The 12,311-nt window shown below is 47.6% G+C and overlaps 1 protein-coding gene across 1 annotated transcript; it reads right to left on the bottom strand.

Moving 5' to 3' along the window:
• Positions 1-161: 161 nt before the first annotated feature.
• Desi1 (desumoylating isopeptidase 1) lies at positions 162-9,953 on the bottom strand (the record flags this gene model as incomplete). The annotated part of the gene is given in 5 exon segments (XM_055608994.1): positions 162-317; positions 4,264-4,386; positions 5,648-5,757; positions 8,547-8,616; positions 9,932-9,953. Coding segments are annotated over 5 exon segments (419 nt in total), but the record flags the coding sequence as incomplete, so codon positions are not given.
• Between the last annotated feature and the right edge of the window lie 2,358 nt (positions 9,954-12,311).

The following is a 12,311-nucleotide window of genomic DNA, read 5'->3' as shown; positions in this document are numbered from 1 at the left end:
ACAAGACAGCCTTAATAAATTAGTATAATACTATTAGAAGGGACGGCTTTTTAAATTTCCCAGGGAAGGAGCTTGTCAGGCTGCACGTAGGACGATGCTCCTGAGAAACAACAAATGCCGTCCCTATAGCTCTGATGTAAAATTATAAAATAGAAATCTGGTAGGGTTTGTTTCGTTTAAAAAGGAAAAGCCCTGGAGAGGCGGGCGGTCCCGTGCAGTCCTGTTAGCTTTGCCCATCGGGTCTGCCCACAGAGTTCCCTCCTGGAGGCTGGATCTGGATGGAGTCCAAGAAGGGCCGAAGTGCTTGTCCAAAGGGCCTGTGAAGAAACAGACATGAGCTAGGAGGGTTTTGAAGTGAAGCCTACCCACAGATAGAATGGTAGCCATAAAGGATGGTCATGGTAGTACTGGCTTTCTTGTTTGTTTTCATTTGAGGGTCTTTCTGTAGTGTTCACTGTTCTACATAGACCAGGCTGGCCTTGAACTCACAGAAATCTGCCTGTCTCTGTCTTCTAAGTGCTAGAGTTAAAGGCATGTACCACCACTCCCAGCCTTTTTCTATTTTTTTTTTTTTAAAGATTTATTTATTTATTATGTATACAATGTTCTGCCTGCATGCCAGAAGAGGGCACCAGATCTCACTATAGATGGTTGTGAACCACCATGTGGTTGCTGGGAATTGAACTCATGACCTCTGGAAGAGCAGACAGTGCTCTTAACCTCTGAGCCACCTCTCCAGGCCCCCAGCCTCTTCTTTTTAAATATATATATAATATATAATATTATACTTATTATATATATTAGATTTTTCTTTTTTTTTTTTTTTTTTCGAGACAGGGTTTCTCTGTGTAGCCCTTGCTATCCTGGACTCGCTTTGTAGACCAGGCTGGCTTCGAACTCACAGAGAGGCCTGCCTTTGCCTCTTGAGTGCTGGGTTTAAAGGTATATGCTGGACCTACCCCACCTCTCTACCCACCCACGCTTGTGTGCCTGCTTCTTTTCTCCCATCAAGGCCACTGTGGACTGCCCAAACATTCTTGGATGTGTCGCTTTCCACTGGATCATGGCAGACATATTAGGTGTACACTCTTGGAGAAAACTGACCCACTCTCTTCCAGCAGCTAACAACTGCCAGTAGTTCCTTGGGTAGGGGAGGGATTTCATGCCCAATTCCCCTTTCCATGTTGGGCTTTGGTCTGGCTTGGGCTTGCACAAGTCTCGTCCATGCTGTCACAACCGCTGTTGAGATGTTCAGTTGCTTTGAGGTATCCAGGAGACACTTCCTTGTAAGCCATCCCCTGCCCTCTGGCCTCTCAACTCTTTCTGCCCCTCTTCTGCAATGGCTCCTGAACCTTGGGAGGAGGTGTACTATATAAGTTCCATTTAGGGCAGAGGATTCTCTAGTCTCTTACTTGGTCTGTTGTGGGTTTCTTGTTAATCAGCATCTACCACCACAGTTTAGATGGTTGTTGTAGGAGGGTTATGGTTTAGTAGGTGTTTCCCAAGGTCCATGTGTTAATAGACTTGGTTCTCAGCCTATGAAACTCATCACGGTGGGCCTATTGGGAGGTCTTCTGGTCACTGGGGACATGCCCTTGAAGGAGACAGTGGAACCTTAGTCCCTTCTCCTCTTTACTTCCTGGACACCACAAGTAAGCAGCTCTGCTCTACCACAGGTGACCACCATGAGTTTCTTTATCATAAGCTCAAAGGTAACAGTGTCAGGTGGCCAGGGATTGAAACTTCTGGCAGTGTGCCAACTAAAGTCTTACTCTTCAGAAACTGAGTATCTCAGGCTTCCGCTCCAGGAGCCAAAAGCCGACTAACAATCTTCCAAATAGTCTGTTTTATGGATTTCCTCCTGTGCCCCTCCTCTGTGTGGGAACCACCATCTTCTTACTGAACCTGCAAGGCCGGTTGGGTCCCTGTGGGGTCGTGGTTAAACAGGCTGGCCTCCCACAGGCAGCTAGAGCTCTCTGTACTTGTGTCCTGTGTTGAAGGGCTTTAAGACAGGTCTCATGTAGCCTAGGCTGGCCTCACGCTTCTTGTCCAGCTGAGGCTGGCCTTGAACTCCGATCTTTTCTGCCTCCACCTTCCAAGTGCTGGGATTACAGGATGCACCAAAACACCCAGCTTACTTGTATCTTCAATTCTTTTGAAGAAGATAAAAATAAAGTTGAAGTTGAGGTAAAAAGGCGGAAGCTGAGGCAAAAGCAAAAGGAAGTCAGGATGATGAAGCTGGGAGTGAGGATGTTACAAAATTAAGATTCCTCCAGAAAACGAACTGTTTGAGCGCAGGGTATACCCTGGGAAGGCTGCCGGGTGTTGGTGTCACTGTCTAAAGATCACCTGGTTTCTCCCTGTAATAGCTTAGCTGGAGAATCACTGTGAAAACTCTGGAGGCTTTTCAAGGTTACTGTATCCTTAAATAAAGCGGTCTCATGCTGGGCATGGTGGTCAAAGTCTTTAAACGGGCCCTCAGAAAGCAGGGACCAGTATAGGTTATGTAGTGAGTTCTAGCCCAGTTGGGCTACATAGTGAGACCCTGTCTCAAAAAAATAAGTGGCTCAGGACATACTATGGGCACAGGCTTTACTCAGAGGCTGCTGTCTACCCCCACTCTTCGTTTTTCTTACTAAATATGTAGCCCAACCTGGCCTCAGACTCACTATGTAGCTCAAGCTGGTCCCAAATTAACTGTGATCCTCTTGCCTCAGCCACACAACTTTGGGTATTCTCAGGGTGCACCACTGTGCCTAGCTGTCATCCCTCAGAGCCAGGTGTGGTAGCCCACGCCTGGAATCCCAGCACTCTGGGAAGCAGAGGCAGGCGGAGTTCCAGGCCAGCCTGGTCTGGTCTACAGATTAACCCCAGGACAAGGCTACACTGTGAAATCCTATCTCAAAAACCCAACCCAACCCAACCCAAACCAAAACAACAACAACAAAAACGCCTTAGATCAAGAGAGTAAGGTACTTGTAATCTGCTCTGTTACATATCAGCCCTAATTTAGACAAACGCCAGAACCTCACACATTAAGAAGGAAGGACAGGGGGCTGGAGTGATGGCTTAGAGGTTAACCGCACTGGCTGCTCTTCCAGAGGTCCTGAGTTCAATTCCCAGCAACCACATGGTGGCTCATAACCATCTATAATGAGATCTGGTGCCCTCTTCTGGTGTGCAGGTGTACATGCAGAAAGAACATTGTATACCTAATAAATAAGTAAGTCTAAAAAAATAAAGAACAGGAGCATATGGCTACTCAGAGGTGCTCCGGGTCTTGCGACCTAGTCTTGGCAAGTTCTGGGGTCTCCCACATCTATCTGGAAGAAGGCAGTCCCAGGCTTGGGTGACCACGCCTCTTAGCCTTTTCTTTTTGTTTTGTTTTTTTCAAGACAGGGTTTCTCTGTGTAGCCTTGGCTGTCCTTGATTTGTAGACCAGGCTGGCCTTGAACTCACAGCAATCTGCCTGCCTCTGCCTCCCTTTAGTCTGGGATTAAAGGCAGCTGCCACCGTGCCTGACAGCAGCCTTGTTTTCTATGCAGTTTCTAAAATAAAACTGAGGAGTTTATCTGCCCGGATCCCTGCTGGTCAGGACCCTACCCAATTCAGAAGAAAAAAAAAGTCAGAGGCAACAAATGTGCTAGAGTAGGCAGAGGTATCTTGATACAATCAGAAATGGGAGTGAGTAATATGGCTTTGGGGAGTATCTGTCCTTTCAGGAGATGACATATGGGTGATGGCCCACAGGCCCTTCCCAAGGCTGGACCCCATCAGGGGCAGAGGAAACCTCTACTGAAGGCTGTCCGTGCACTGTGCGTTCAAGGTCAAGCAGAACTTCCACTTGGGTGTGGCTGACAAGGACAAACCACAGTTAAGAACTGGGCTGTCCTGTTACTCCAGATTCTCCATCTGTGGAAGCCCTTCTGGGAAATAGCTTTGTGTATTAGATACTGGGGTTTATGTAAATACTAAAGCTAGCATCAAGTGGGTTTCTAGATTTTGTGCTGGCACTTACAGCCAGCTCCAAGGAGGCTGGAGGTTAGACCAGTGCACACTGGTGGGTGGAAACAATGGTGGCCTTCTGTGGTGGAACCAGTCACTGACAGGTCCGACAGGCGGGGAGGATTCCGCTGCCATAGGGCAGGCACACTTGGCTCAGGCTCATCTCCGGGGGCTGAGGACACACCCTGATCCTCCTGACTGCCTCAACTGGGGATTTGCAGAGTTGGAAAGGGGCAGAAACAGGGCGGTCACACTTACGTGGACAGGACTTCGGAGGGCAGGTCTGTTATGTAGGAAGGGATCTTCCGTCCAGTCAGGAACTGGGCCACTTCGTTGCTAAAGGTGTTACAGTTGTGTTCAAAGAGGTTGTAGGCTTCTCCTCTGTCCATGGAAGAAAGGTTTGGAGAGTGGATGAGAAAGACCGCAGCATCTACATGAAGGGACTGTCACTGTATTGTAAGTGGGAAGGTGGGCAGGGCCTTATGTGAGGACTGTGACCGGTCCTCTCAAACAGTCCAGAAGGACTGCTGTCTGCAGATCTGGACCTCTGAGAAGTGATTCACAAGGAAAAGATGAACCAAAAATACATGCTTTCTACATAGTTCCAGACTCTTTACACTCACAAATGTAGGGCTAGCACCAGAGGTGAACCCTTGATGAAACTGACTTTAAAAATGTTTATTTCATGTATGAGGGTTTGCATGAATGAATGTGTCCCACGTGTGCACCTACCTGCCTGGGAAGGCCAGAAGACAGGGTCGTTTTTGCAGTTACAGGCTGTTGTGTGGCTCTTGGAAACTGAGCCCAGGCCTTAGCCTCTAAGATAACACTCCACAAATGTTCTTATCCTTTAAGCCATCCTGAGTCCCTCCTCAATTTTTCTTTTTACATTTATTTTGTGTGTATGTGTGTGGGAACATAGATAAAGTTAGAGGACAGTGTGCGATAGCAGGTTCTGTCCTTCCAGTGTGGCAAGGCTTCAGGGACCACACTCAGGCTGTCTGGCTCTATGGCAAATGTCTTTACCAGGCTTTGACTCAAGTTTTTTTTTTTTTTTTCCTTTTCTTTTCTTTTGAGACAGAGTCTCTAGCTCAGGTTCATGTTTCACTTCACATGCAGCCAGGGATGAATTCAAACTTCTAATGTTCCTGCCTCTACTTCCTGAGTGCAACGACTGAAAGCATGTACCAACAAACCTGTTTAAGTTTCTGTGGTGTAGAGGGATTGAACCTAAGGCTTTGTGCATAATGGGGAACACACTATATCAACTGAGCTACATTCTCAGCCTGACTAAAGATTTCAAGATAAATTAATTCAAGTTGGTATCCTATCCCTACCACCATCCCCATTTTCCATGTTTAGGAAGAGCCACTTAGCCAGAGGATGTGAAGAACAGTATTTACTGATCCCAATCAGAAGGAATGAGGAGCCTTTCTTTCTTCTAAAAAAGCTGGGATGCAGTGTTGGCTGCTGTAGACACTTAGGCTTTTTCTGTAGTACAACAACTGCTTTCTCTTCATGATAGCAAAGACCAGTCAGGCTGGAGCTGGAGGTTGGAGCTGGCTATGCTGGTCCTGCCTTGCAGGGTTTGGCTGGTATAGTCATGGAGCACACAAGCGGCCACCACCCTGTCCTTACTCACCGGAACAGAGACTCCCCTAAGGAGGACAGGTATTCCAGAAAGATCTCTTCTGTGACTTCTGTGCACCCCACATCAACCACAGTGTCTGGGGGCCCAAGCAATGTCCCTCCCTGAAAGAGTCAACCCAAGAAAGTCACTCAGTCATCATCGCTATTGTTTTTGCTTCTTCTTGGCTGTTCTGGGGACCAAACCCAGGGCCTTTCGTAGTGCTCTATCGCTGAGACCCTCAGCATCCTCTGTTAACATTTTATTTGCGAAGGGATCTTGTAAACTCCAGGCTATCTTCCCCATCTGTTAAGTTACTAATATTTCTAGAAAGTCTTAATATATAACCCTGAACGGCCTCGAATTCACAAAGATCCACCTGCCTTTGCATCTCAAGTGCTGGGATTAAAGGTGTTTACCACTGCACCAGGCTTGAAAGAAAATTGTTTACTGTGACTTCGTACACAAAAATATAAAAACTCTGTTCCCCAGCTTCGTTTTTTAACTGCTGGAACACTCTTGTTCCAGGAAGAGGGCTATTTCCTGTTTGTATCAAGGTTAGTGAGTTTAGGATTGGGCTTCTAGTTGCCTGTGAGGCCTGGAAGTTGGTTCCTGTGTAGGTTTCTACACTGTCCATTCATTTCTTTTTAAAAAGGTGGAACCCTAGGTGAGTGTGGTGGTGCAGGTCTTTATTCCCAGCACTATGGAGGCAGAGTCAGGCAGATCTCTGAGTTTGAGGCCAGTCTCAGCTACATGGTGGGCTCCAGGACAGCCAAGGCTGCACAGAAAGACCCTGTCTCAAAAAATACCAACAACCAAAAGACAGAAACCTGGAACCTCTGGTCTCCTTTTGTCCCCAACAGATGATCACAAGGACAGAACATGACAGCTGGGTTGCCACAGGAGCGTAAAGGAGTAGGAACAGTAGCCAAAGGGCCAGCAATAGGACATCAAGGAGGGTAGACTTGGGAAAATAGAACACTCCTGAACAGAGCTTGCCTGTAAAAGCCATTGATTGACAGCCCCTGAGCATTTCCCTTCAGGCTGACATTGTTCTGAGCATTGGTGAAGGCATGGTGAGCAATAATTATGGTAGCCAGAGGAAAATTACCTAACGTTCCAAAGAAGAAGAGGTCACTATTGCAACTCCTATTGTTCAGGCACATGATAAACTGTATTGAGAACTTACATGCTACCTCTAATGCCAGACACCGGGAGTTCAATGTATGCAAAACATGAGATTTCTGTCCTCATGGGACCTAAAGTTTATTAGGGAAGGTAGGTAAAAAAGTCTGTACACCAGTAGATCACGTCAAACTGACCCAGGAGCTGTACTAGAAAAGAGCAGAATGCCATTTGTAGGTCCCTGTGGCAGAGGAGGGCCAGGCTGAGATCTGCCTGAGGAAACTGACACCCACTCGCACCTGAAGGATCCAGAGGCACATCCAGGTGAAGGATTAGGGAGCTATGCTAGGTTAGAGTATAGGTTAAATGCCCAAGCAGGAAAGGGCAGAGGTGGGGAAGACACACCACAAAAGACACACCACGAAAGAGGATGGCTAGAGGGGGAGCCAGAGACAAGATCAAAGAGCTCATAGGACACCTTCTGAGCCTTCTGGCTAAAATTCCTTAAAAAAAAAAAAAAAAAAAAACAAAACCAAAAGCAGTAACAAAAAACCTTTCTGTCTCCTACATAGAGGACAGAGGGGAGCTCAGGCAAGCTTCATAGGTCCAGCCTACACAGGAAGTGCTCAAGCCTGAAGTGAAAGCTCTGGAGGAATGGGAAGAGACGGATAGACACACTGACAGCGTAGAATTGACCAGGTTTTTTGGGTACAAACACGCCTGTGGGAGGTAAAGACAACGGGCATCAGGAGGCCCCAGGTTCTCTTCAGTGGCACAGTGGTCTTGAGGCCAGCCTCAGCCATGAGAGGCCTTTTAATCTCAAAAGGCAAACACAAAAAGAAGTGACCAGGCTTAACGAAAGACTTGTAGGGTGGCCACTGGAAAAAAAAATCAAGAATGACTTCCTACTTATATCAAACTGAATGGCTGGTTTTTGCTTGAGCACCATGACAATCCTGGGATGGCTCTGAGAGAAATGTTCTGAAAAGAATCAGAAAGATCACACGAGAAGAGGGGCCCACAGCCCACAGGGGCAGGCTGCTGACTGGGTGGTAACTGGCATACGTGTGACTGAATGAGTCTTCCTGTTTCTCTTCATGTCTCCCCACGCACAGTGCTGAGGAGAAATTGAAGTCCAAGTGGGCAGTGGATCCCTTGGAACTACAGTTATAGGTTGTCATTAGCTACCATAAGAATCAAACCTAGGTCTTCTGGCAGAGCAGCCAGGGTTCTTTGACCGTTGAACAATCTCTCCCCAAGCCCTGTTTCATTACGCTATTATGAGCATGCGCAGACGGGTGAGGCTCTGCTCAGAGGAGAGTTATGGGATGGTTCTCTGCTTCTACTGTGTATGTTCTAAAGATTGAACTTGGGCTGTCAGGTTTGGTGGCAAGCTCCCTACATGCCTAGCCATGTCTGTGTCATCACACTAGTTCTTCTTAGGAGTGCCTTTATGAGAGAGGGTCTCATGTAGCTCAGGCCAGCCTTGAACTCAATAGGTAGCCAAGAAAGGCGAACTCAAAATCTTCCTGCCTCTACCCACAAGCACTAGGATTATAAAACTGCTTAGCTTAAGTCTTTTCTTTCTGGGATGTTCTGTATAGACCAGGCTGGGACTCATCCACTTCTGCTTCCCAAGTGCTGGGATTAAAGGCTTGTGCAGGGCACCAACACGCCTGGCTCAAGCACTGTATGAGGAACTGCCATAGGCCAGAGGCACACGTACAAGCCAAACCTCTCAGGCTCTAGGAACCCCCCAGAAATCTGCAGGTACGGGGGAGACACTCACCGGGGGACAGCTGGAAATACCGCCGCTGCCGAAGAAGAACTCATCCTTGTGTACAACTATAGAGGTGTGCCTGCCGCAGAGAGGGACAGTGAGCTTACAACTTCCCCAAGAGAAAGCAAGTCCCATACTGCAGTGGGAGTAACTCCTGCCCCGAGATGTCACCAAGGGAGCCAATTTTATTTTCTAGCCAGATGAAGACATGAGTAAGAAGACATGTTCAGTCCCTCTCAATCTGGGATGATTGTCCCCGCCCTCATACCCAAATTCACAGATGCACAAGTCCCTTTTCTAAAACGGAATAGGTCATACTCAGAAGCTATATGCACCCTTAAGTAGACTGAACCATTTAAAGATGACATATAATACGTAACACAATTCAAATGCCATAGTCATTGCACTGTACTGCTCAGGGAATAATAACTAATGAGTCTGTATGCTTAGGACAAGCACGTTTACTTTTCAAGACAGGGTTTCTCTGTGTAGCCCTGGTTGTCCTAGACTCACTTTGTAGACCAGGCTGGCCTAGAACTTACAGAGATTTGCCTGCTTCTGCCTCCTGAGTGCTGGGATTATAGGCATGCACCGCCATGCCCAGCTATTCCTCCCCCCTCTCCCCCCCAGAAATAGTCTCACTATGTAGCCTTGGTAGGCCTGGAGCTTCCTGTGTAGACAAGACTGGCCTCTATCTCAGAGACCTTTTCTCTTGGGGGCTGGGATTAAAGGTGTATGCTGCCACTCCCAGCTAACACTCAGGATTTGACCCTGCTTACAGGAGCTAACTTATGCACAGAATTGATGGCACAGCCCAGAGAGGGCTGACAGCACCACAGATGTCCTCTGCCGAGCACTGCCTTTGGGAGTAGATGATTACTGTGGGGAGCACTAGTGGAAGCAAGTAGGTGACAGCAGCTTCCTCCCTGGAGTTGTGACAAAAAATGTCTCCAGACTCGGCCAATGTCTTGTGAGGTGGAGGGGCAAAACCAGATCCACAGAGAACTGGTGTTTTAGGATAGGGGTAACTGGGGGCTGGAGAGATGGCTCAGCAGTTAAGAGCACCGCCTGCTCTTCTGGACCCAGGTTCAATTCCCAGCACCCGCATGGTGGCTCACAACCATCCGGGGATCTGATGCCCACTTCTGCCCTCTGAGGCATCAAGCACACACACAGTGCACAGACATACACATAAAAATGGAAATTGGGCTGGGCAGTGGTAGCACACACCTTTGATCCCAGCACTCAGGAGGCAGAGGCAGGCGGATCTCTGTGAGTTCGAGGCCAGCCTGATCTAAAGAGGGAGTTCCAGGTCAAAACAAACAAACAAAAGAAGGATATGGGAAATAAACGAGGAAGAGCCAGGCTTAAAGCTGGGAGCTGCGGAGACTTACCAGATGCCTTCCAGTTGTTTCCCTGTGGAGAAAAGGAGAGGGTTAGTCATTTGGGACAAGACTCAGTGGCCCCCTCAGCCTGAGTAAATTTAGAACTCATTCAAACCAGGAGAAAACTTAGAAAACCTCCCAGAGGACTTTCTAGAACCCCAGCTCTCCTCTATGGCAGTCCTCTGGCTGTGACGAGGATGCACCATTTCGCTTTATCAGGCAGCAACATAAAAACGCTGACATAAATGTTCACTTCTGTTCTCATTTCCCATCTGGGTTCAATCAACTCCATCTTTTTAACTTCTCTGTGTCATCTGCAGCACACCCACAGCAGAGCCCCGGAAGATGTCAGCCACTTCTCCACGAGGGTGCAATTCTTCAGAAAGCAAGGCTGCCAAACTAAGTGCTGTGTTTTAGAAGGCAATGCACCTGTACCTGGCGAATAAATCCAGGTGTATGAGCCATTCTGAGCACATGCTCTCCACTGACCTACTCTCAGGGACTATTAGTCAATTCCTCTGCCTACCAGCGATGTCAGGTGTCAAAATACAGACACAGGTTATCCTATCTTCAGAAGCTCAAAAATCAAGTGGAAAGAGACACACATATGAATAATTAATTAAAACACAGTGCTGAGTTAAAGATAAAGAACTACCTTCATGAGCTTGAATTCAACCGGTGAAGGAGCGAGCAGGGGCAAAGCTGGGCATATCTGCCAGAGAGGACAGTCCTTGAAAATACATGAAGACTAAGGGCAGAGAGCAGGAGTGGTGATGGTACTAGGAGCAGCCAGCAGGCCTGTGGCAAGGCAGGGTGGCCTGGGCTGGGTAGGACAGTGCTGTGATCAGACACACTTTTTAAAAATAATTTTCACATATGTTTATTTACTTATTTAGAGAGAGAGTGTGTGTGGGTGTGGGTGTGCGCGCATGTGTGTGTATATGCCTTGGTGTACACATGGAGGTCAGAGGACAGTTTGCAAGAGTTCATTCTCCGATTTCCCCATGCAAGCGCTGGCCATCCAGCTCAGGTTGTTAGGCTTGCCACCACGCATCTTTACCCACTGAGCCATCTTCTGACCCAAATGTAAGACTAGCATTCTATTTTTATTTTCTTGTCATGCTGGGGATCAACTTTAGGGCCTTGTGCATGCTAGGCAAGCACTCTCCCCGAGCCACGTTAGCCTTGTTTAATTTTGTTTGAAGCAACTTAACTAGCTCAGGCTGGCCTCGAACTCAAAGCAATCCTCCTAGCTCCAATTCTGATGTTGAGATAAGCATGTGTCATGTCATCTAAACCTAGACACTCCGCCCACCACGTGTGTGGAGGCCAGAGGTTGACATATGTTTCTCAGTCACTCTCCATCTTGTTTTTGACACAGTCTCTTAATGAACCTGGCATCCCTGATTCAGGTAGGCTGGCTAGCCATAAAGGCCCAGGAATCCTCCTGGTCTCCACTTCAGGGCTGGGGCTACAAGTGTGTACCACAACACTTGGCACTTGCTGCTCCTCTTCCGGAGTACTTGTTTGGTCCCCAGCACTCACACTGGGGGCAGGGTGAACTTATCTACCTGTAACTCTAGCTCCAGGGGATCCAATGCCCTTTTCTGGCCTCTGAAGCACCTGTACACAACCACAACACAGACACACACAATTACATCTAAGTAAAAATCTTTAAAAACATGCTGTGTACGGGTCAGCAAGATGACTCAGTCAGTGGGAATGGCACTTGACACCATGTCTGATGACTTCAATCCAATTCCTGGGCCCCATGTGGTAGAAGGAAAGGACCAACTCCCGGAAGTTGTCTTCTGATCCTCCACATACATGCTACAACACTTACAGACACACTAAACGTGATTAAACTTAAAGGCTACAGGCTCAAAGTGACTTCGAGACCAGCCTGGACTATAAAGTGGTGGTGAGATGTGGTGCAGAGGATGAACTGAGAGAAGGGGTGAGGAGCAGCTCAGAGGCCACGGAAAACCCTACGGGAGACAATACAAGCAGGGAGACAATACAAGCAGCGTCTGGAAGGGTAAGGAAGGAGGGAGGGGCTAGGAATGCGGTGAGCCTCACTCACTCTCCAAGGCTGTCAGTTCAAAGGCTTAGTGACTGCTAAGGTCTCCCTCATCTGCTCTAGGACAAAATCCAGTGTTGCACGGAAGGAGAGCGGCATGCTTGCACTTCCCCCGTGTTATTTACACACCATTTCCTTTTCTAGGTAAATGAAAGACTTCCAAATATGTACTTCAACTCTTTTTTTTTTTTTAGATAGGGTCTTTCTATGCTGGGATTAAAACCATGTGCCACCATGTCCACATCATCCTTATATTCTATGTACTGGGGAATGAACACAGAGTCTTGTATATGGTAAGCAGGTACTCTA

Source organism: Psammomys obesus, unplaced genomic scaffold (genome assembly GCF_907164565.1).
Source record: "Psammomys obesus unplaced genomic scaffold, mPsaObe1.curated_primary_1811, whole genome shotgun sequence".
NCBI classification, from domain to species: Eukaryota; Metazoa; Chordata; class Mammalia; order Rodentia; family Muridae; genus Psammomys; species Psammomys obesus.
Note: the sequence above shows the minus strand (reverse complement) of the source record. Positions and strands in the feature narration are given on the sequence as shown.